Below are 24,385 nucleotides of genomic sequence, written 5' to 3' on the forward strand. Positions count from 1 at the left end.
AATCGCATTCAATTTCACAAATCAGGTGGAGCTGCCCCCAACACAACACCTTTTATTTTCTTTCATTTTACCTTATTTTAACATTCAATCTCTCCCACGTCTTTTGTTTTCAACCTTTTCTTTTTGTTGGAAAAACACCGTACTCACATGGTAACGGTAACTAACTTAACTCCCGTTACGAACGCTTCTGTGAAAAAAAAAACATTAAATCTTGAATTTATTTTATACTGATTGTGTTGGAATAAATATTACCTGTAATAATAATAAAATGATTAATTTGACCTACTCTCTATTTCTATTATTATTAATTATTAATGTGTTACAGAACCACAGATGTATTTCCTTCCAAACCCACCTAAAAGAACGTGTCGTGTTCAACGTAACCTAAAGAAAAGGTCTGAAAAAGTTTTTTTTTTCATCTTTTGAAAGACAAACGTTAATTGGTCTGAAAATAAAATAAAAATTAGTAGAAATCATTAAAGAGTCTTCAATACGGAGTCAACTCTTTCCAAACGTTGTTTCCATCAAGTAATCTGGACCGAGCTATCAGATTGATAGAAGATCCACAAGTAGAAGATTCTTGCTTAAGATGAAGGTGTTTTAATTTTAATTTTAAGATTGCTTTTAAATTAAGGAATAAGTTCTTGCAATGTTTTGAATGTTTCAAATAAATGTATATTATTATTATTATTAAATCCCTTAATGAGATTTATGGAGTAAACTTTTGTTGTAAAAAAAATTTCAGACATTGTATTGACAATATCTCAAAACTCAGCATCAAGGATCAGTACGTGCTACTAAAATGTTCTAATTCTAACTGTGAAATTTAAAAACATAAGAATTTTTTTCTAAAAAAATCAAACTGACTGATTAAAGGTTATATTACTGGGGTGAATTAATAAGAAAATTATGGAACTATTTAACAATTTTTAGATAACATGTGTTTCAAATCTATAATTCAAATTAAAAAAAATGTTTGAAATTTTTAAATTTCAATTATAAATAACTTGTAAGTTTATGATCTGTGTGATATTTTAGTGTCCCATCAAATTCAGATGGTAACATCAAAGGCACATATACGTAAAGTCCAAATCAATCGGTGATGGATTAGATAATACACTGAGATGGTCTACATGAATTATTCAATAATTTACTAAATAATTTAACCTTTAATTTTTTTTGTGGTTTCCCTAACAGGATGATTTTATTATTCTGTCACACCATATTCAAATGGTAATGTCAAAGGCCCAGATACATAAACTCCAAATATATGCAGTATGATGAATCAGATAACATATTAACATGGTCTACATGATTCTGACAAATGTATATTTGTATCACTTGAAACACAAAAATTGTTCATGGATGTTGCTAGAAATGAACAAATAATTGAAAGAAGAAAAATGTCAGATTACTAAAGAAAATGATATCAGAATCTTCTTTAAAATATAATGATTTTAACACTAACTCTTTAAGCAGTGATAGAAAAAAGAAATAAACTTGGTGTTTCAGCAATGTTGATATGAATGGATACAATAATAGTGGATATGGATGCACTAGTTATGTGTGTTGATAACCCATTAGTGGCCAGTGGAGCTCTCATCTTAAAGCCTCATAGAAAATCTAACAATGATGATGTCACCTACAGAGATATGTAAATGATCATATGATATTTTTATTTTATTTTGTATTCCTTTGACAAGTTGAGCCTTCAAAACTATAATGAGCAAATACTACAGAAAGAAACAAAACAAAACAAAGTGTCTAGTAGGTGCAAGATGCTGAGCCAATGGAACTTCTTCACACCTGTTGGAGTAACAGATTAGTCTGCAAAGAGAGAAAAACAAATGAATTCCATGATCAGTAACATTCTTTTACTAATGCCATGTTTAAAATTATATTGAAAGCAACTCCTTAAAATGGTGAATTAGAAATTATGAATTTGTTCTTACAAAACAAGATACTATGATATATGCTGTCAGTATTACAATTGCAGCTTCACCAGCAGGCTTTATGCACCTTGAACTTAGCCAGTTCGCGTGAATTGACACAGCATTTGAAAATAAAGATGCATGTTGTTCGTATAATCAATTATGATCCACCTAATTTTTCAAGTTTTCTTCTCTTTTTGAGTGAAAGTTAGCCCACCAAAGTTTTGAACTTTCATTTCTTTTTCATCCTACCAAAACGCCCTTCCTCCAACTGTTTCACCTTAAACAAAAGATGCATAAATGTTTCTCATAATAGATGGCACAGAAAAAGAAGTCAAACAGAAACACCAGAACATCCTCTCTCCCAAAAATAAGGCAGAAAATAATTATTTAGGCCAAGCAATTGCAGTAAGTTCAAGCTTACTCTGACTGAATCCAATTATGAAGCTGTGTCTGGAATTTATTGCAGTCTGTACAAGGCCACAAAATTGTTCAATCCAATGGGATTGGCTTTTTCCTGCTTCCTCTGCACAAGCAGCACCCAATTGATCAATCCATTATTTTTAACCAACAAAAAGAAAAATCCAAGTAGCAGTTCCTCAACAAAGTCAACAGAAAGTTTACCAGACAACAACTGAAAATTCTCAACAAAAACAAGTACTAAATTTCAACCACTGATTTTCAAACAACATCGGAAATTTTGATAATCTCAAACGGCATATCAACACATAATTCCATTTCACACAAGAAAAAGCTATGTTACAACAAACAAGGGGATCATACAATATCTATCCACAAGAACCAAAACAGTTTCACTGTGAATAGGGTCATAGACCCTGTGATACTAACAAAGATTGTGGTCCCATGAAATGAATTGGGAAACTGTTACTGAACAAGTGCGAGAAGCTAGAGGATTCTATCACTATCAGCTTTGGAAACTACTCCAGCAACATGTCACTCAACAATAAAACAAAATTCACACCAGTCGAAAGTTCACAACAGTAAATCATTTACATGGAAGACAGTGGAAGATATGGTCCAGCCGTGTCAGAATTCGAACCAGCTTTTATACGATGATCTACAAGATGCAAGTAGGACCCATATAAATGTCACCCCTCTTGCAGAATTTATGAACTAAGAATTATAAAAAAAAAAAAACAGCTTTAAACATTTATGTTTACCATAAGACCCAACGTTAGTAGAAGCCCATTGATTCCTCCATTAATGCACACAAGCTCAATCCATTGTGCCTAAAAATGGAATAGAAAAACAAAATGAAACATTAAGTAAACAAAGTTCAAGTTTCCTCGTCATACTTCATGATGTTAAGGTGCATAAGACAGTCAAAATAAAAATACTAGAATGAAATCCTATGTACCGCAAAAAATGTTTTCATTTATACTGTATAAAACGTGGTACCGATGATTTAAGTATGAACAAGCGAATCCTCAAAATCCAGACATATATGTTTTTTTACTTTGGTCACCCCAGTGAGAAGAAATTGTAGTTGTGTTAGAAAAAACGACATGATTGAAGAAGGTAAACGACAAGACAGGTTACAAAGCTAACGCCGCTTCAAACGATAGGATTCCGGCCAAGGTGAGTTTAGTTCGCGGCGGCTAGCGACGGTGATTAGAGCTTCGAGAGATGAAAATTGAGAAAGGACAATTGCAATCGCTCAAAGCTCGTGTTTAATTAAATTTATGTCGAATTGATTTGTGAAAATATGGCACTGTATTAGTCAATAATATATTTCAGTAAGATAAGGTTTCTCTGTTTTAAAGAAAAGCATGTATGTTAATAATATTTTTTTAATACCACAATCAATGATTGAAGCAAATTACATTGTGGTCTATTTCAGTTTTTCCCGTGTCTGGTTCTAACCCTTGGAATAAAATGAGTGGTTCATAGCAGAATACTGCAACTAAGCATAGCTCACCTTGTTTGTTAGTTTCGGAAAATTGAGCTTTCTGGCTGATGCATCTGACGTTCCTTTCGAGGTCACATTTTTCTAACATACACACAACACATAAAGCTCTTACGTATCAAGTAACAGAAGCATAGAAAGAATATACTATCACTAGTTTTTATTGAGAATAAGTGGCATTAAACAATGGTGGAGGTACACCCAGCACACAAGTTCAGTGCAGTGGTGGCATTTCCTTATTTTTATGGCCTAATAGAATTGGAAATCATATTTTCTTATTCAATCTGATGTTGCTAACCAATAACTAATAAGTGTGGTTTTTAGGAATGGTAGAAATAAATGTGTGCTAAATTTTGATGAAATGAATGTATCTATACTCCTTGGTGGTCGTCTTCTGGTCCGAAAACGCGGTTGTGACAAGTGGGGTTGCAGGGGTAAGGGCAATCTATCTGATGGAATGTCCTTCTTTCATAAAACCAGTCTGCTACAGCCTTTGCAATTGTCTGCAGAGTGTTACGCAGACAAGTCAGCTATGAAGGAAAGACAATAACAAGGCAAAAACACTATGTAACTCATCATATGTTATATATGTTCAAATATGTTTTTAATCTATACAAACACACTAGTTTTTTCTTTCGGTGTTTTTATTTATTTATGTTATAATGTTCAAACTTTGTGACTTATTTGTCTTCCCATTAATCTCCATTACAAAAAGGTTTTGTGATTTCATCAGGCGTTGACACCCGAGGCTAGCGTATTTTGTAATGTGGCATTGTCACATGGCAATGCTTTATGGAATCACCAGACATTTTTGTAATGAAGACTGATAAGAAAGACAGAAAAACTTAAAGTTTGAACATCACAAGGATCATAAATATATTTTGAAGAAACTATAACTAAAAGTTGGTATATTTATAGAGATGGAAAAATGTTTGTAAGTATGTTATATTTTCTGAAGAGGGGGTGGGGTTTAGAAAATGCAGCTTCTTACTGTCTTTTCCAGCTCTGGAGAGTCACTTCTCAACCATGTCTCCTGCATTTCAGTTTGGCAGTGGGCATAGCAAGAGTCTATAAACATTCCTTTATATGAAGAGTTGCCTAGCACTGTCAATGCCCTTAAAAATTCTGTCCTGAAGCCTGAAAATCAACCCACGTATGACTTGAAATCAGGAATTTCGTTGGCCCTTAAAAGCTTTGGCCAAAGTTCAGATATGACAAGGTATGATATTGTGATCTCAGTAAGTTGTTTTCCTTATAACTCGATTAAAAGTATGAACACTTGTTGACAGAGGCGTTCTAAACAACAGACATCATTCTGAGGGTTATTTTACAAAATAAAATTTCTCAGTTTGGATTTTACCATGATTCCATGGTACACAAATAATTAATATAAGAATACTCACCTTGCATTAGATCTAATTGATCAGGTGAGCAGTTGTTTATATCCAGCTTACAGCTATGCCAATGGCCTTCAGGATCAGCAACACCAGGTGCCAAAATGTTCTTAATCTGAATCAAAACAACATTCTGAGGATCAGGGAAAGGACTGGAATCATCCCTCCAGTTATTAAGAGCTAGTAGTAAAACATCAAATGATAGAAATCTTAAGAAGAGTAAGTAAAATAATCTTGGTTCAACTTCTGATACAAAGTTTATTTTGCATAAGAAACCACAAGTTTTACACAGATCAATGTCGGTTTAGCATGACCAAAACAATAAAACAGAAGCCTCACTCTGCAAATACACTCATGTATCTTGAGCAAAAGAATTATCTGACCTGCCATGAGTCGTATGCCGCGTTTACAAAGAAGATCGGCGTAGTGATATGTGACGCCAAATATTGTGGGAAAAAGCACTGCAAGATTGTTCAGAAATCAGAAGAATTAGTAAAATCAAAGAGGGAATTGCAGAGGTAGAAAGATAAAACTAATTCATAAACTTACTAGCTTTGGGCTAAGTCTTGAAGTGCATGACTGAGGCAAATTCCTTGCAGAGCCCTTTTAAAATTAGAATGAAAAAAAAAAAGACTTGAATATCTTAGATCTTCCATGAAAGAAGTTTTTGTGCGTGTGTAGAACACAGCATATGCCAAAATGGAAATTGATCAGATAAAAGGAAAGTAGCGGTACATGTGTAGTAACAACTTGACTGAAGTACTGTTGAATGTGGTATGCCCCAGTGACATCCCTTCTGTTAACAGTAACATTGAATCATAAAATGATATAAGGAACTCTTAATATTTATTGGAAGAGGCAAAGTAAAAAGCAATAACTTACGCATTGATAAAATAACCAGCATCTGAGAGGCATTTCACTCTGGCTCCTCCAGGTAATAGAGCTCGGAAGCGATCACAATGCAGTACTGAAGTTAATCCTCCAGCTGAACATCCAGAAATAATTGCCTGTAGTAACAAGTTCTGGTGAGTGAATGAAAAAAAACAATAAAGAGGAAGAAAAGAGTTGCAAAACACCAAAATTTCTTACATTTCGAGCATTTTCCATTCCTTTTGCTAGTAAATCCTCCATGACAGCAGCAAAAATCCTTGCTCCTCTAAAGTGCAACTTAGTAACCTAATTTATTTACACACCACAGTATTAAAGTTTAACCAGAATGACTCATGATTAATATTTTGATTAAATTTAGAAGTCAAAGTTCCTAGAGTTTAGCTGAACTTACTGGATTGACTTCTTCTACATCACCAGTAAAAGATGAACCATCGCAATACCTAACCTTGATTCTGTTCCAGTTGTAGAAATCTGTAATTTACAACACTCGTTAGAAAGTTAAACCAATGTTGGATTGATGAAAAGAAACAAGATTGTTGATCAGTGGGGAAGACCTGGATTAAAGATTTGCATGTTGCTCATAATTCCCGAAAAGGCAATTTGCTTTGCCATTTGCTTAGATGAACCTAAACGATTGGTCTTGCGAGAGAGACAAGTAGTGACATTGTTGCACCATCCTCCTCCCTAGCAGAAAGAAAATAGATGAAGAGCCAATGAACTTCTATAGTTTGTCAAAAAAAGTCAGATAAAACAATGAACCAAATTTCATATTTGAGTCTCATTATTGATGGAAACTTTTAGGGAGGAACAACCTCAAAAGCAACCAACCAATTGTTAATCCCTGTTCCAGATCCCCTATCAAAATGGTAAGCTGGTGGACTCCCATCCAAACAAACTGCGCGATATTTTGAAATCCAATTTCCCAATTATTATAAACATCATTGAAAGTAATAAGCATGATGTTAAGAGCACAATTAATTAATATACGAAAAGACATAACCAAATTTCCTAACCAGCTCCTTTTGCTACAGCGTTCTGAAGATAGGTGATTGGCACATAAGAAGCCTCTGCTATCAGAAACAGCAGTGCACAAACCAGAAAGTTCAACCACTGTCTTATGTTCCCACCCTCCATTCTGCACAAATCCAACCAATAGAAAACGATAAACATACATACGCATATAGAACTAGAAAAACAGAGCAAGATCTTTCCATCGATATGTAAGTAAAAATACATCGTTCCAACTCCCTTTTCACTTCGACCTAACACTCACCGAAAAAGGATCTATTCATGCAGTTGGTATTCCAAAAATCATAGAGCCAAAGAGTTTGATTTCCTATAGAATAACTCAGATGAATTTATGACTTTTGTACGAATATTGGTTTCCTTCCACGGTGAAAAAACCCAATGCCCCTATTCCCACTAGCCTCTACACACACACAAATCCAAAAACCTGCTTTTTCATCGACGTTTCGTGATCCTTGATATGGCCAGAAACTATATACACATGTGCCATAATTGCAGTTACAGCGACTAGAAAAACTCCGATGTTGCCTTCAAAATGGTGAAACAAACAGCTTCCTAAAATCTTGATTTCGGCTTATTTATTTCAGTCATCACCAGAAATTAATACAACACCGTAATGGAAGTCAAAACTGCCGACTTGCACTGCACAGGTTTCCCGTAAGTTTCACAAAATGAATCACAAACACAATCACTGATCCTATTCCATTCCAATAACTAATCCCATATTCTAAGGCAAAGGCAGATCAAAATCTTCACTCCAACCCCACAAACATTCAGATGATCAAAGGCAAAACTAAAAAGATAACAGTTTGTGTATGAGTATAAACGGTAGCAGGTGTACCTGAGATGGAGAATGGGTTGAGGAAAACAGGTGAAGGAACACTGAAGAAGGTTTGTTAATGAAAGGCAATTGAAGGTGGTGAAGGCTTATAAGGTGGTGAAGAAACACAATGTAACTAACAATCGTTAAGAAGTCTGTTTCTGTGACAGTGTTGGGTGGAGAGAGGATCGAGCTTAAATCTTCAGTCTAAGTAATGGAATTATGGTGTCAGTTAGTTCTGTGAGTACAAAGGTTTTTCTCAGTTGGTCAGAAAAACCCAGAGCCGACACTCATTTCCTCAAAAACTACACTAAAAAAATGTGCTAATTTATATTTTTCTGTGAAAGAATGTGCAGATTTATATAGTAAAGTTCTTTACTTGTTTTTAAGAAAAAAAATAAAACAGTCCGACATAGTAAACCTAGTCGCAGAATGTCCTTAAACTGGGATCTAAGTTCAAAGACAGCAAATTTTTCACGGTGCTGGTGTTTTCTGCCTTCGGGTAGTTCATAATTAATTAACTAAATACTTTAATTACTTTATTGAATAATTACGGCAATAAGAATATTGATACTGTGTCTGGGGCTCCAGGGTCCGACCCGAATGTTTCTTGTGAAAAGCATCGAATCTTATCGTTGTTTAGTGTTCCCACATGAATGAGTGGTTCAAATGTGTAATCTTGGCGCCGGCTAAATAAAAGTATGGAACAAAACAAAACCCTAACAATATTCTCCTGTGGACGCTCCTTTTCTTATCATCATGAGCTCGCCTCTCTCTGTCTCCACTTCTTTTCCTTTGACAAAATGCTAAAGTAATTGAATTTTAGGGTTTTCAGTTTCACAAAACAAATTCTCATCACGGCGATGATGATGTTCTTCTAAGATTGTCTTTGCGAAATAAAGGTAAACATGCATCGATGTTTCGTTGAGTCCAAACGTAAATTATTGCTTTCTGGGAGAGACATATCGGCATGCATTCGTCCTCATTGATCGGTGTAATGATGTCAAAGTTTTGTAATTTAAAATAAAATTTTGAAATGAATAAAGTTTATACAGAAATTAAAGTGTTACGAAGTAGCGAATAGTGTAGTACTAATCTAAGGAATGTGAAGGGCATGATTGGATTGTAAAGTGGGTGTGGGAAAAGTTAGGAATTTGGTAGCAATGTTGAGGTACAAAAAGTGGCACGCGATTGACGGTGATTTCTTAAATACCACATCATAGTTTCACTAAACAAACACTTCCTATACTAAATTTATACATGATGTTTTGTTATATTCCCATTAATGAGAAAAGCTGTCCTCCAATGCCACCAAAAGCCACCAACCTCCTTTTCTTGTCTTTCTTTTCAACCTCACATTTCACCTTTGTGTGCCAAACGCAAAAGCACTTTCTAACTCCCATCAAATCAAGGGATTAGGATACCCCAATTCATTCAATAAACATGTTAATATACTGTTGACATTAAAGAATTGTTAATGCATTATTGATAATGAAAATTAATTCAGTAGAGTCTTAATTCTCTCTAATACTCATATAAGTAAGAATATAAAATATATAAACATACAAATGAGTATAAGAAAAAGTTAAATAATTACTTCTTACATTTTATTTATAAGTAGAAATAAAAAAAAATAAATGCGATTATCAAATAAAGTTAATTAACGGAATATTTGATATTTGATTTATTATTTTGATGTGATCAACTATTATTAAATTTATTAAATTTGATGAGATTTGTGTTATATATAATTATATTTGTATAATAAAATATTATAGGACATATTATAATTATATTTATTATGTTAAATAAAGTATTATCAGAATAATTATATTGATTTAATATTATTCTTACCTATTAAGTATATGTTCTGAAACAAGAAAAAAAATATAACGATATAATATAAATTAGAAGACTAAGATTAAAGTCACTTTAATACATCTTGAATCTGAACCAATTATAAGAAAATATAAAACTATTTGTATTGAATCAATTATGAGAAACTAACAAGGTGTATTTTGTTATAATTTTCATTTCTGACCATATAATTTTGATGATAAAGACAAAACTCATTTCAATAATTTTTTGAAAGAAATCAATATTAAACCATTACTTAGGAATCATATTTGGAAGAAAAACGAAAACAATAATTTTTAGTTTAGGTCGTGAATATTTTTACAATTATATTAAATATTTTAGAGAATATTTACTATTGATTTGAGTCAAACAATATTAATTGTAGAAGAAGATATGGTTGTTTATGAAAAGAATATATATATGATGCATACATTGAGTACAAGTCTAAAACAGTCTTAATCGATTGTTGATGAGAATCTTGCAGAAAATAATTAATGTTAATGATTTGTGGAAAGAAAAGCAGATAAGCATAGAGAAATAAAGTATGTAGGAGGAGGCAAGGCATATGCAAGATGGAACAAAGTGGCAGCTGAAAAAATTAAGTGCTTCTCATGGGACATGTGATGGCCAAATGCATTTAATATGGAACCACCGGAAGTTGAGAGAGAACGCGGAAAGCGAAAGTGGAAAAGGACTTTTTTGGATAACATGTTATGCAAAGTTTGGCAGAAGAAAGCAATCGCAAAACGTCACTGCTAAACCTAACTCTGCATTTCCTCAAGTAAAAATATATTAATTCAGTTGGTTAAACTAACGGAACAAGCAAGGAAGCCACCAACTGCACCTGCAAGTTATTCAACAATCAGAATAAGCAACGGCTTAACATGCCGAGGAAACGTGCTTCTCAGAATTTCTGTGGTGCCCGTTATGTGTTTATTTAAACCAATTAATGGCATTCACCGCGGTCCGTATCTGTCTTTTTTATGACAACTGTTGTGAAAAGGCCATATACTCTATCAACTTCATAAAAATCAAATGACAATCATCTTTCTAATACAGATTGACACTATATCAAAATATTTGACTATTTAAAAATATTATGAATATGAACATTGAACATGTTTATTATGGTAACTAATGTTGATAGAGATTAATTTGTGAATTTTTCTTTTCAAGATGGGTGTGTTTCGATTTTTAAGATTGAGGTTAGTCTTAGAAAGATAATATTAACTTTTAGGTTACGGTTTTATCTTCAATTTTCTGTCTGTTTTTTAGTCTAATCGAGATGTTATATGCAAAAAAAAATACTTCCATCTTAAAGTTCATGTTTATCCAAATATTCTAATAATAAATACATAATAAAAACATTTAATTACTTTTGAATATTAAATTTATATTTATAGATTTTTATGGAATAATATTGATCTAATTACAATCCAAACAATAATTATCTCACTTAGAATTGATGTAATTATTTTTAGTGTTAATTTCATCCATATGATCAATCGGTCCATAGACCATTTTATGTAGAATCAAAATATTTGTTGATTGTTCACTAAGCATGTCATCATAGTGTACAAATTTACTATGAAAAAAAATTAAAAAATCAAACAAATAAAATATTTAGGTGAAAAGAATAAATGAAAAACTTGCGATAAAGTGGAAGAGAAGTGGTAGACGACAAACACTAAGAAATAAGATTGGAAACCATTCTTAAATAAATTTCAGAAAAAAAAGAAGTGTGGTGGTGATTATGCGATCTTATCGTAATGGATGACAGTGTAACTGGTCAATAATTGGACACTTGAATGGAAAATAGCCATGCGATTTGATTAAAATCACAATATATATTTTGTTATTTTATAGATATAAAGCCTCAAATACAGTGATGCTATTGGGTTTGAATTTGAAACATAAACATGTTATGATGAAACCAAATTGTCTTCATCAGAAGACATGTCCCACAGAAATTCAATCAATGAGCAGAAATAATATTAATGGCAGATAGATCAATGTGAATGACAATCAAAATCTGGTGCACCAAACGGTTGAAAGTGATAATGAAAAAGAAGATTATGTCCACTGAACTTGTTGCCATTTTATAGAACGAAAATTGAAGACTTGTTTGCCACGCAAGTGGAATCTCAACAATCTAAATTGACGAATGGATTGCTTCAGCTTATCCATAGTCACCACGCTTTCTCACATCCAATAAATTTCACGCTTCCTTATTTTCCATTTATAGGTCCTTTTCATAAAATAACGGTCATTTCTTTATCTACTCCTGTAACTTCCACTTACATCACATAAATTGAAAATTTCTAAATTTTACCTTTATGACTTTTAGTTTTAGTTAATGATGGTGTCTGGACAGATTTTTATTATGCATAATTAAAAATGTTTAACTGTACTTCTATATTTTGTAATGTACAATTTGTGATAGATATTTATATTTTAAATTGTATATTTTGTAATATAAAACAAAAAATACATATTAAATTACACCATTCAGAATTTAAATTTATAAAGCAAAATATATAATTTATTTTATAATATAAATTTTAGATTATACATTTCGAAATATAAAATATATTCATAAAATAAATAAAAAATATTTAGACAATAAAATTTAGAGTGTATTTTTTCAGTATGATAAGTCTCTATAAAAGACAACAAGAGCAATGATTTGGCTTTAATGGAGTCAATAAGACAAATTACACTTGAAAAGGAAGAAACCGCTAGAGATTGACACTCATCCCACCTTATTCCAGATCAAAATTTTCAGAAGCCTGTGATGGGGTGCAGGATGAAAAACGGGGTGCAGGATGAAAAACCCTCAAATCAAAGATTTTGCTAGATTTGATGGGCCGAAAAGGTCCCCTGGGCCCACAGTGAACTAATTTGGGCCTGTATTTAGAATCACGAAAAGCGCCGCCACATTGTTTCTATCGTCTGAAGAGATGCTGAAAGCATTGGGTGCATGTGCAGCGCTATGCTCGAACTCTTCTTCCACTAGGTACTGTGCTTACACATTCAAATCCCATTAACAATCTTTTGGACAAATCTTTGAGTTCCTTTTAACAGTGTATGCTGAATGAATCAATGGATGAAGTGTTGTAAGTAAGATGAGTTCTGCGCCGGCATCTCGCAAGTTCGTTTCCGTGGAAGGCTCAGACATACATTCCAGAAGTAAACCTGATGGTAACGAACCTAACCTTGATTTTTCAATCTCCTTTGAATTTCACGTTGTTCAATTAAGTTACGTTTTTTCGCTTCTCAATTTTTATTATTCAGGCTTCAGATTCAGCCTTGTTTCGTATAACATATTGGCGCAGGTACGCTAATTGTAACAGTTTTGAATTTTGTATGGACGAACATACGCTTACAGTTTCGTTTACTCTTTTTTTTTTTATATATATATATATAAAATGTCTAATTGTAATGTAGGTTTATGTGAAGAGCTCGCTGTTCCCGCATTCTCCATCTTCGTCTCTCAAGTAATTAATGTGCTTTGAAATTATTAAGGTTTCAAATGATGAATGTGAAATTTGCACGCTGATTTGACTGATTGATTTTGCTTCCTGTAGATGGAAACCTCGTTCAAACGCAATTTTGGAAGTTATCAAGGACTTGGGAGCTGATTTTTTCTGCCTGCAGGTTTTTTATTTTTGTCAAACTGTAGTTGGGCACTGATTATTAGTAGTCAGTACAAGTTACATGCTTATTTTGATATAATTAATAAATAGATATTTTGAATATGTCAATTATTATTTGATTAAATTCACAATAAACAAATATTGTGAATTTCAAAATTTAATAGGATCGGAAGTTCCTATATTTGCAGGTTAGTTTTAATTGGGTTCTCCAATTTTGAAAGTGATAAATTGAATCCCTGTTTTGGTAAAATTAAATCAATAATGTCTTTGCCGTTAATTTTAGTAAATGGCATTAACTTTCTAGCGAAGTGCCATGCTGAAGTGGCTTTTAATTAGCATGTGGCACTGGAAACCTTCTCCCAGTCCCGTATCCCGAAACCTTCTCTCCTTCCCGTTTCCTGAAACCTTCTCCCCTTCTCGTTTCTCGAAACCTTCTCCCCTTCCCCTTCCTCTCCAACTCCAACCTCACCTTCTCCCATCTTTGGGAAACAATTATCTTGATTTTCCTCCCAAAGTTCCTCTTTGTCCTCTTATTCCTGTACCTGGAGAGCTTTTGGAAGCGTTCCTCACTGGTGCAGTTGCTGATGAGAAAGGGCCTCTCAAGGGGTGATTGGACAATGTTCATGTTTCCGTTACCGAGAGTCTGTCACAATAGTTGAGTAAATCACTAGATCTTGGTGAGTTTACTCATGCAAACAAGAGGAATAAATGAATTTCAAACAGAAATTGTTTGTCATTATGCACAAGGAAGCATAATTTGCTGGATACAGTAACTCATTTTAGGTATTTGGAAAGACATGGGTGAAGGAAAATTAAGTGACAGATATTTAATTACACTGCAGGTTCATCAAGGGAGCAGCAAGTTAATCATATGGATAACATGATATACATGGCAAAAGGAACCACAAGAAATTTGGTGTATTTCTGTAACAGCCTTTTAATTTCTGATCACAGAAGCAGATTATGAATTTTTTAGACATCTGATTGATTCCAGCAAAAACCAACCTCTAAAATATATGAGGCATGTACGAATATGTTGTCAAAATTTGTCATTTCTAACTAAATCAATTAGATTGAGATCATGTCATCATCAGTCCCTTCTTTTTTATTTCCATACTACAATCTTTAGAGTTAACAGAGGATGAGTTGATACTCTGTAAAGTTTTTTTTTGTAAAGTTGTGGAGGAGTGCGACAGTAATGAGATGTCGAGCGACGATGAGAGATGGGGAAGCAAGGGAGGTGCGCTTGACGGTTGGATTGGGGATGGGTGTGGATGTAGATGTTGAAGAGGTCGGTGTGGGAGGGCGAGAAGAAAGTTTCCCAAAGATGGGAGAAGGTGAGGTTGGAGTTGGAGAGGAAGGGGAAGGGGAGAAGGTTCCCAGTGCCACGTGCTATAGCCACCTCAGCATGACACTTCGCCAGAAAGTTAACGCCGTTTACTAAAATTAACGGCAAGGACACTATTGATTTAATTTTATCAAAACAGGGACTCAATTGATCACTTCCAAAATTGGAAGACCCAATTAAAACTAACCTGCAAATATAGGAACTTCCGAACCTATTAAACCAATTAATAAATAGATATTTTGAATATGTCAATTATTATTTGATTAAATTCACAATAAACAAATATTGTTGAATGTAAACTATATTTTGGATTTACAACGAGAGTAGTTTACATTTTGATACAAGGTTATTCTTAAGCATTGAAAGCATTGAAGTTTAACATGGAGATAAAAGATGGAATAAGTAAGATAGAAAAGAATTGGTTATTAAGAAGATTACATATACTACACTCAGAAAGTTGGGGATGGCTGAGAAATTTTTGGTTAGTTGTCAAGGTAATTTGTGAATTCTTATCCAAAAGAGTGAATAGGGAGATTGTCGAGAATGTCACTCTAAATGAGTGAGAAGATTGAATTTCAATCTCCAATTTGTTTATTTTAATTTATAACTTATGACTAAATTTTAACCCCTTGATTACTTTCTTTCAAGTGACGCTCTTCTTATCATGAATCATTTCAGGAAGTTGATGAATTTGAAAGCTTTTACAAAGGAAACATGCAGAATTTAGGATATTCTTCGATTTATATGAAGAGAAGTGGTCAGAAGCGTGATGGGTGTGGCTTATTTTACAAGCATGAATGGTATGTTCAAATTTTTTTCGGTTGTTTTACAAGCATAAGCTTGCAGCTATGAAAGTAAGGGAGTGATTTATAATGATTTTAATTTTACCTCGAGTATTGGAGCAGTGGCTGTGAGTGGCTACAGTTTTGCAACTAGAGTGGAGACAAGTATTTTTTAGAAAGTTGAGGAGAACTACAATAACTTTGCTAATCTAATTTCCAAAGTCAGTGTATTACATGCACACACATACCTTGGAACGATTCGAACTTAATTTGCTAGCAATAACCAACATACCTTGGAACGATTCGAACTTAATTTGCTAGTAATAACCATACTCTGCTTGATATTGGTTATTTAATATTTATATTGGAATGGTTCTTTGTTTCTTTTATCTCTCTTCCCCCTCTCATCTTTTGGAGTTAACTATTAGTTACTTTTTTCTCTCCAAAAGAATTTAATATTACAATATTAAAATATTAGCTAGTCCTATTTATCTACTTACATTTATCCTTAAATTTTTTCATTTAGTGCAGAGTTGCTCTTAGAGGAAAAAATTGAATACAATGATCTTGTAAAGTCCATTCCAGATGGGAACTCTTCAAACGATGATGATCACACCAATATTCAGACGGTCCATGCTGATAAACAAAAGGACGTGGCACCCAAAAATGGTAAATGCAAAATGAAATTAAAGATCTGTTTGAAATGTAGATTTTCTTCTCATATTAGGGATACTTAAAGATTTTCGATTTTCTTCTATATACTGTTTAGGTTTTTGTTATTGAATGACTGATGAACTGGCGGAAGCTCAATTGTATTTCTTCAACTTCATTTCTATTGCAGCAGTGTTCCCTGTTTTCCTTTTCTTAGCTATTTCCTTTTGTTATTTTCTTATGGTTTAAGTTCATTGTTTTGATACATAGAATTTGAGGTTACTTGGATGTCTGTACAGATTAGAGTATACTATTTCTTCATTAACTAAATTCTTGATTTAGGTTCTAAATCGAATACAGAAGATCGTGGAGATCCCAATGACCCCCGTGTGAGACTTAAGCGTGATTGTGTTGGAATAATGGCTGCATTCAAATTCAAAGATCCCTCTCGTCATATTGTTATTGTGGCCAACACACATCTTTATTGGTAATGAAGTGACTTATGTGTGTTTTACTTCATTTTTTCAGTTGTTGTCTTCGAATGAAAGTTTAACTCAATTTGGATTGTGTGTATGGCAACATGGGTTTGCTTAGCTTTGGTGGTGGAATTAATAAATTACATATAATTTTTCCCCAGGGATCCTGAATGGGCTGATGTCAAGCTTGCACAAGCTAAATATCTTCTATCCCGCCTGGCAAAATTTAAAACACTGGTCTCAGATAGATATGAATGCATACCTGAAGTCATTGTGGCTGGTGACTTCAATTCTCAGCCAGGAGACACGGTACTAGCATTCCTTAAATCTCAACTTCTCTATTTTTGTCTAAATTCTAATGTCCCTGTGCTTTTGCTTTAGTCATATCTAGCCCAACTCTCTTCTCTTGGAATTTGAAGAGATCCTGTCTGATAATCTGCTAGCAATTCATAGTCATGGATTAACCTTCAACCTCAGTGGAAAAGAGAAGAATGTCATAAAAAAAGTTATTGGGAAAAGGAAATCACAAAAATGTGTCCTGGGATGTCATAGTTGAGTGTTGCACAGTTTAACTCCTCTCCCTTGAAGAATTACAATATTTTTCAATAAACTCTTGACCAAACTATGCAAGTGATCTGACGCACGAATTCTGAGTTTGACAAAAGATGTTGTACACAATTCAATGTTCATAGCAATTGATTAAAAACTGTTTATTGTTCAAAAATAAATATAAAACTCTTAGTATGACTATAATCGCTAAATCAATTTAACACAGTGAAAAATATTTTACTATATTAAATATAGAAGCTTTCGAGATTTTGTTTAGTTAGCACTAGAATGACCAGTGCAACACTGACTAATTTGTACAGTCATAGTTCTATTCTTGTATGAATTTGTTGTTGTCTGTGTAACATTTAATCGTGCTTGATTACTCGTCATAGCTATGGATGTGCCTTCAAAATACGAGCTGTATTTCCTCTAATGCTTTACTAACTGATCGCATTTTCCCCTTTTTTCTTCAGGTCTACCAGTACCTTGTATCTGGAAATCCTTCATCAAATCTGGTGCTGAACTGTTTAGACGAGTCGCCTCCTATTCCCTTATGTAGTGTCTATGCTTCTACAAGAGGAGAGCCACCATTTACAAACTACACACCTGGCTTCACTGGAACACTCGACTATATTTTATTTTCCCCTTCTGATCACATTAAACCAATTAGTTTTCTTGAGCTTCCAGACTCTGATGCAGCCGATATTGTTGGTGGACTGCCAAACTTTAGTTATCCTAGTGATCATCTGCCAATTGGTGCTGAGTTCGAAATCATCAAGGAGTAAACATTCTTTAAATCACCAGGCTTCATGTTCCATCTCCTCCCCTTTTTGGAGATGCAAGCAAGGCTCGAGGAGCAAATGTACAATGAATTATGTCTTAAAATCATCACAGGCACTTGGCAAGGTGGCTAACAGTCACCAAAATGCTAATGTTATGCGGGAATCCTTGTTTTGTGATGAAAAATTCGTTTGAGTTTTATTCTCAGCCAGTCAATTTCAGAAATTTTGAGAACATATGTATCATTTTAAGACAATATTTTGTTTTGTATTTTTTTGGAGATAAATATTTTTTTGATTAAATGTCATTATTTATTTCAAAGGAATACTGGAAAAAGTGTCTATTCCAAATTTCTTTGTTAATCTTGAAACCAAAGTGATTAATTTTGGCTGTCGGATGTCTTTTCAGGCCATCATCAGTTACCGGCCCCTTCAGCCTTATGACCATGATCTTTTTCGTTGGATATTATTATTTTATGGTTGTGGTGCAAGTTTTGAACCTGTCCATACGAGACAGAAATTTGATGTTCATCATGATTGTGGCATGCTTTGATGGCCCAACGATAACGGCTGGCAGTTAAACACTACCGAATTGATTTACAAAGTCAATGTTTGCCTATACCCTATCAGATTTCACATATCACTGTTTTCCCACAACACACATTACCTTGCGAGAATGAACTTCCTATTGGCTATAAATTCCAGACATCACTTTTGTCTTTATTTCCTACCTATTCCCATCACTTTTTTCTCTATCTTCATCTTTTATATTTCTCCTTTTTTTTTATCAAACAAATAATTTAAACTCATTAGCTAACTATCTATTGTTGAGCAGTTTTTCTTGCATCTTCCTGCATCTCTAAAATGTCAAAAATACATCAATCAAACGGATTAAGAAATTTATTGGCTTTAAACGTCAGTTAAGATTTTTTGTTTTAAGTTTACTTTTTTTGTTTAATTTAATAATAATAATAATAAAACATATTAAAAAAATTAAAAATTTAATATTTAATTGGAAAACTAAATTAAAAAATTATTTATTTAAATTTGATAATCAAAAATTGTTTTTTTAATATAATAAATATTTAATTAATTTAATATTTTTCAAATAATTAAATATATATTAATATTTTAATTTATAAATATTATTTATTAAAAATATAAAATATATTATAAAATTAAAAACAAAAAAACTTTAAAAAATATGTTAACAGTAAAATATGATTAACATATTTAATTTGAATATTTTAATATGTTAATAGTATTTTCAAATACGGTTAACATATTTTTTTTTAATTTTGTTATATATTTTATTTATTTTTTTTAATAAATAAGATTTTAATGATTTTTAAAATTTTATATATTTTATTTATTTTATTATTATTATTATTATTTTAATATTATTATTATTATTTCTATTATTATTATTATTATTATTATTATTAAATAAAAACAAAAAAGTAAACTTTTAAAATGTCCGTAAATTTTTTAAATTTATGGTGCAGAAGGAAGATTGAGAAGTGGATGCAGAACTGCTCTCTATATTTTTACATTGTCAGTGCAATAATGACACCAATTTACTTGTTTTGCTGGTGTAGGAATTCTGAAATTTTAGATGTTCTAATTTGCTCTGTTGTGTATAATCGTTGGACGGCTCTCATCTGTCTATTCGCGTGATGCTCAGCACAGTGTACTGTTATCACCAATGGCATATATTGCAGCAGGGCCCTTACAAATTGACACCAACAGTTATGATTGGCGCGTTTCGTTTGGGACCACCAACATTGCAAGTTGCAAGTTGGGGAGCGGGTGTTGTAGGTTTTGTGTTCTCAGTTTTCATGTTTTAAAGGTTGGTTCAATTTAATCACTCATGTTGCTTCGTATCAATTGAGGTAAACTACATAATCTGAAGTGTGCAGAGTAGTTATTCTTCAGATGCATTAACGGGAGCTTCATTCTAAAATGCTTAGATTTAATACCAATTGAAATCATTATGACTTTGTTTGAGGAAAGTTCATATCTTTAAAAAAATTAGATCGTCACATGGTCATATAAGCCTTTAGATAGATAGCATTTACCTGTCTCCGAAATCTGAACCAGAGCCGAAGGAAAGTGAGGAAGTGGGGCTCATGGCGATTAACAAAAATCCTTGCATTTTTGTCTTTGGATGGAACATAAAGGAAAGTTTTCCCTCGTGAATTCGGAAACAGTGTGTACAGATAGAGGTACCTTTTATGGCTATATATCGCAGGTCACCATCAGAAACTTTAATTGGGATGCCGTGTTCGGTACATCAAATATTTGACATTTCAACTAACTCTTCCATGAAATGGAATCGAGCTCGACCTAGATTCTTGAGGTAACCAAAATACTATGTTCATTGTTAAAATAAAATAGTTTCAAGGAATGCCTTAAAAAGTTAAACAAGTTTATCCTAACTTTTAACGAGCATCTCTTTCACATCCTTGTTCTCTGCCTGTCTTTTTTTAGTCACATTAAATCTCATGTAAATATATAACTTTTCTCTCTGATTTTTCATAATATAGTTTCACGTTTTGAGTTTTGAGTGCTCATCAACCGTTATCTATACGGCAAACAAGGCACCCAAATTTTAATCTTCACTTTTAACACATTCATGATTCAAACATTTCAATTTCATCTTTTGCTGGGGTGTGTTTTCCACATGTGCTGTTATTATTAGTCTTACACTGCTCTTTCTTTCTCCTATTGGATGATGAGAATCGACATGTTCCATCTCATACATTAATTACTGTTAAATTTATTTTTGTATTAGCTTTTTCTTTTTTATGTCATGCTTCCTTCTCTTCAGAAAGCTCCACTGATGAAGAAGCCAAACAAATCCATCAAGTAGAGTGGTGACAAATTCATGACTCGTCTCATAGTGGGAAATGGCATATGTTAGTCCATGTTCTGGAATTTTCTACAAATTCTGGTGAACTTATTCTGATCTCACACAGAAAAAGAATATATGTGGGCTAGCTAATCTCACATTCAAGTTTAGTTGGAACAATGTAAATGTGTCTCTGAATCTTCTGGAATAACGTTTGCTGGTCTAATCAAATCACAGTCTCTGAGCTTGAAACGATTCTTAAAAATATAGTCTTAGTTCAAATATCTCGACTTTCTCAGAACTTTCAAAATGTAACATATTTGTATTCAATGTTTTAGTGGTGCAATTAGTTCATCTTAATTAACACACATATACTGATGTAGTTAATTGGCACATCAGCAACTTTTTGGCAAAAAAAAGTCACCAATATGTAGAACAACATAACATTTGTTCAACTTTTATTTATTACATCATTACAATTAGTTCCCTAAAAATGTATTTTTACTTCATAATCCAGCAGGGAACTTCTCAGGAAACCTGCCCATAGAAGTGCAACTCCAGTCAGAACCCGCTTACAAATTTCTACTCAATTTTAATAATATAAACAATCGGGACATTTTTTATTTTCTGCTTTATGTGCTCCAACATAGTAGTGAACCAGACATGAGAACATGCATGTTGCCCCTACTGAGGGAGGAACTGTATTAATTTGGAAGAACTGGCACTGAGAAGTATGTCTCAGTAGTCATTGGTGCTTCAATGCTCATTGTTTTTGCCTCACCAGAAACTTCTCCAAGGAATCCATTGTAGAAGGCTTTAACCTTTATGACTATGTAAAGAAAAGAAGATGCAAGGTACGAGAAGCCCAACCTGTGAAGCTTTTGTGCTTGTTGTCTACCTCGGTTCGTGCCACGTTTTGTACCCTTTTCACGTCCCATGTTGTTAGTATGATGTTCTTTGAAGTTACCTTGGGGTTGGATTCGGAGATATTCATAGTTTTGGAGATGAGACAGTGAGCAAAGGCTCCCTCTTTCTCCATAAGAGGCTGCACGGTGCATCAGTCTCTTGGATCTTACAACACTATGGGAAGCCATGTACGTGGCCAGGAATTAGTTTTACAAGAGTGTTGCTGTGATATGGGTGGAGCTCAAGGAGTGTTCTCTCTCTCACCTCTCTTCTAAATTCTAATTGAGATTTGTAATGATGAGGACCTTTATATAGAGAAGGCCAGCATTGGCCTGAAGTTATACTGGTGTGATTTTTTAGGCCAATATTTATCTTTTCACACCCTTTGTTGTGTTGCACACACTAACTGACAAGCACAAGAAATTGTGATAGAAAGTGACATGAATAGCTCATAAGTTTAGGTAAACTCATCATTTACCAAGTTTCTGTTTCCAAAAAGTATGTGTTCATTTTTCTTTCACAAAAGCTAAACTGCTTAATATTGTGGGAGATTTTTGGAAAGTATATCTGACTTATCTTCACCTTCAGAAGAGGAAAATTAAGAAAAGAACTGAGTCTAAAAATGCCTGATAAAATTAACTTAATATCAGCTTGTTCAAGTTAAATAATAAGCCTATGATGAGTGTGACATCAGAGTTTGAATACAAATTGAGGCCTAGCAACAGTTAGTGTTACTGGTTTAAAAGCAATGGGAGAAATAAAAGAGGGTCCCATAGAATTAGGAACAAGTACGTGGCACGTGAAGTGTAGGACCTATTAGAACAAGCTGGATAGCACTGTCATATTCATTCAACTTCAATGAAATGCAAGTTGGGGGTGGAAGGAATCATGGATCACTCAATTACATGGTTTGGAGCACAAATTTTGTTACTTCTGTAAGGCTTCGATATTAGAAATCAGTTTGTGGCAGATAAATATACAAAAGGGTGTTTTTTTTTTAATTTAATTTAATTGAAGTATTTTTTTTAAATCATAAAAAACTGCTGCTCAAATATGAACTTGTCCTTACCTATTTGCTGTACGAACAAATTCACTTCACAGAAAATCCTTATTCCTAGATTTTTAATATGTCTTAAGCTAAGTTTGCATAAATAACTTAACTAAATACTTATTTAACATCATTTAGCTTGTAACTTATTTTAACAAGTTTCATGGTAAAATATACTGACAAATTTCGTAGCTGTTCTGTCAGCAAGTACTTTCTAAAGACGTAGTTAATTTGTTGAAGGAGTATTCCATATACTATAAAAAACTTAAGTAAACAAACCTGCATGGATCAGATTTCTGTAGGTTTATTCATTATTTTCTGATTTTATCTTTAAAATGTTTTCACTATAAACTCTCACTATCTCTCAATCACATGAATAGGTATTAGTTATCGTCCATGAAAATGTGGAACCTAGCTATATGAAAGTTTGTCATTAGATAAAACTGGAAGCTAGGATGAAACAGTAATGTCCTTCTTTGTTGATTGATAATGACTTTTAAGTAGCAGAAAACTCTAGAAAAATATATTTAGACATAACCCAATCACACCAAACTGATTTGTAACATAAAGTTTCATTCTTTTAATATAAACTTTACATCCTAAACATGAAAACAATATTTGTAAGCAATCAACAATGATTAAAATAAGTTCAAATATCATCTTAAAATTTGAATTTGGATAGAATCAATCTTACAAAAATTGATTTATAAATTGAAATTTACATTTCATTTTAATCATATCAGTATGGATTTTCAAAATGTGAAATTGGTGAGAGTCAATTAATCGAAAGACAAGTTAAATAGCACCGAGAAGCTATATTTGGAAATAAAAATGGGGTTGAAACGAAAGAGCACAGATACATTATGGCGGTGTTGTGCTCGTGGCAGTGTATTTGTCTTTACTTCATTCCATTTGGAAAAGTTTTAAATTATCTTTTGCCTTTGTCTGTGTGTATGGTTTGAATATTAATGCACATGCTGTGCTGCACGGTATGGATTTACAGTTTTAGACAACCAGTTCACGTGAAATTGAGCTGGCCAATTCATCCTTTTCTTCAGCTCTTTTCATTATATGAGAAATCATTCTCATTAGAAGAGTGGAGAATAAAGTGCATGTGTAATCATGAAGGGTTATTCAAGCTGTATGGATATTGCAGTTTGGTGTAATCATCGTGTATATACAGTAAAAAAAGAATACTGACTAAGCTTGATATATTTGTTAGATAATTATACACAAAGTGTGTGTGTGTGTTATGCTACATATTTATATATTAGTGTCCTGTGTATTCAGACTCTATTTGGGCTAATGTAAAAAATTATATTCCTCTTCTTTTTCATGTGTCTCATCCTTTGTTTTAATGTTATTATGGTATAAGAGCCTGTAGCTCCTCTTAGTAATCACCTAGTTTGGCAGGGCACGTTAGTGCGTGAACGAGAATATTGGAAAGTCCCACGTCGCTTGTCTAAAGCTAAAATCTAACATGATATTAGAGT

General features: G+C 33.1%; 2 protein-coding genes across 14 annotated transcripts; one reads left to right on the forward strand and one right to left on the reverse strand.

The window, feature by feature from the left end:
- Positions 1-1,651: 1,651 nt before the first annotated feature.
- On the reverse strand, positions 1,652-8,434 carry LOC124821659 (pectin acetylesterase 8-like). 11 transcript variants are annotated; one of them, XR_015782567.1, is made up of 19 exons: positions 8,011-8,430; positions 7,157-7,278; positions 6,956-7,038; positions 6,698-6,827; positions 6,535-6,614; positions 6,342-6,428; positions 6,135-6,259; positions 5,988-6,048; positions 5,802-5,855; positions 5,636-5,713; positions 5,262-5,367; positions 4,850-4,995; positions 4,236-4,361; positions 3,871-3,942; positions 3,113-3,181; positions 2,946-3,009; positions 2,356-2,457; positions 1,953-2,202; positions 1,652-1,827 (listed from the first exon to the last, which is right to left on the reverse strand). XR_015782567.1 is itself a non-coding variant. In XM_088100241.1 (17 exons), the coding sequence occupies exons 2-16, from the start codon at positions 7,275-7,277 to the stop codon at positions 2,392-2,394; spliced, it is 1,404 nt and encodes a 467-aa protein (XP_087956367.1). In that variant the 5' UTR covers position 7,278; positions 8,011-8,434; the 3' UTR covers positions 1,652-1,827; positions 2,356-2,391. The 11 variants fall into 11 exon arrangements, 3 of the variants coding, with proteins under 3 accessions (XP_087956367.1, XP_047149531.1, XP_087956368.1); XR_015782568.1 differs by having other exon boundaries at positions 1,953-2,211; XR_015782564.1 differs by lacking the exon at positions 2,946-3,009 and having other exon boundaries at positions 1,953-2,211; positions 8,011-8,434.
- A 4,275-nt stretch (positions 8,435-12,709) lies between these two features.
- LOC124821662 (DNAse I-like superfamily protein) lies at positions 12,710-18,413 on the forward strand. 3 transcript variants are annotated; one of them, XM_088100849.1, is made up of 10 exons: positions 12,710-12,862; positions 12,959-13,047; positions 13,141-13,181; positions 13,294-13,343; positions 13,434-13,503; positions 15,529-15,650; positions 16,159-16,301; positions 16,644-16,770; positions 16,921-17,068; positions 17,782-18,413. In XM_088100849.1, the coding sequence occupies exons 1-10, from the start codon at positions 12,807-12,809 to the stop codon at positions 18,091-18,093; spliced, it is 1,158 nt and encodes a 385-aa protein (XP_087956975.1). In that variant the 5' UTR covers positions 12,710-12,806; the 3' UTR covers positions 18,094-18,413. The 3 variants fall into 3 exon arrangements, with proteins under 3 accessions (XP_087956975.1, XP_047149538.1, XP_047149537.1); XM_047293582.2 differs by having other exon boundaries at positions 12,711-12,862; positions 12,931-13,047; positions 16,626-16,770; XM_047293581.2 differs by having other exon boundaries at positions 12,713-12,862; positions 16,626-16,770.
- The last annotated feature ends 5,972 nt before the right edge of the window (positions 18,414-24,385 follow it).

The sequence above is a fragment of the Vigna umbellata genome, chromosome 10 (genome assembly GCF_029865625.1).
Source record: "Vigna umbellata cultivar VRB3 chromosome 10, Vumbellata_1.0, whole genome shotgun sequence".
Lineage (NCBI taxonomy): Eukaryota > Viridiplantae > Streptophyta > Magnoliopsida > Fabales > Fabaceae > Vigna > Vigna umbellata.

Excerpts from the sequence above, each read along its gene's own strand:
- LOC124821659 (XM_088100241.1), bottom strand. The coding sequence starts at position 7,277 with ATGGAGGGTGGGAACATAAGACAGTGGTTGAACTTTCTGGTTTGTGCA. Across the intron at positions 5,856-5,987 it reads GTCAAGTTGTTACTACACAT|GGCTCTGCAAGGAATTTGCC; the intron begins GTACCGCTACTT and ends TAATTTTAAAAG. Across the intron at positions 5,368-5,635 it reads CGGCATACGACTCATGGCAG|ATTAAGAACATTTTGGCACC; the intron begins GTCAGATAATTC and ends GTTTTGATTCAG.
- LOC124821662 (XM_047293581.2), top strand. The coding sequence starts at position 12,807 with ATGCTGAAAGCATTGGGTGCATGTGCAGCGCTATGCTCGAACTCTTCT. Across the intron at positions 13,504-15,528 it reads CTGATTTTTTCTGCCTGCAG|GAAGTTGATGAATTTGAAAG; the intron begins GTTTTTTATTTT and ends GAATCATTTCAG. Across the intron at positions 16,302-16,625 it reads GGACGTGGCACCCAAAAATG|GTTCTAAATCGAATACAGAA; the intron begins GTAAATGCAAAA and ends TTCTTGATTTAG.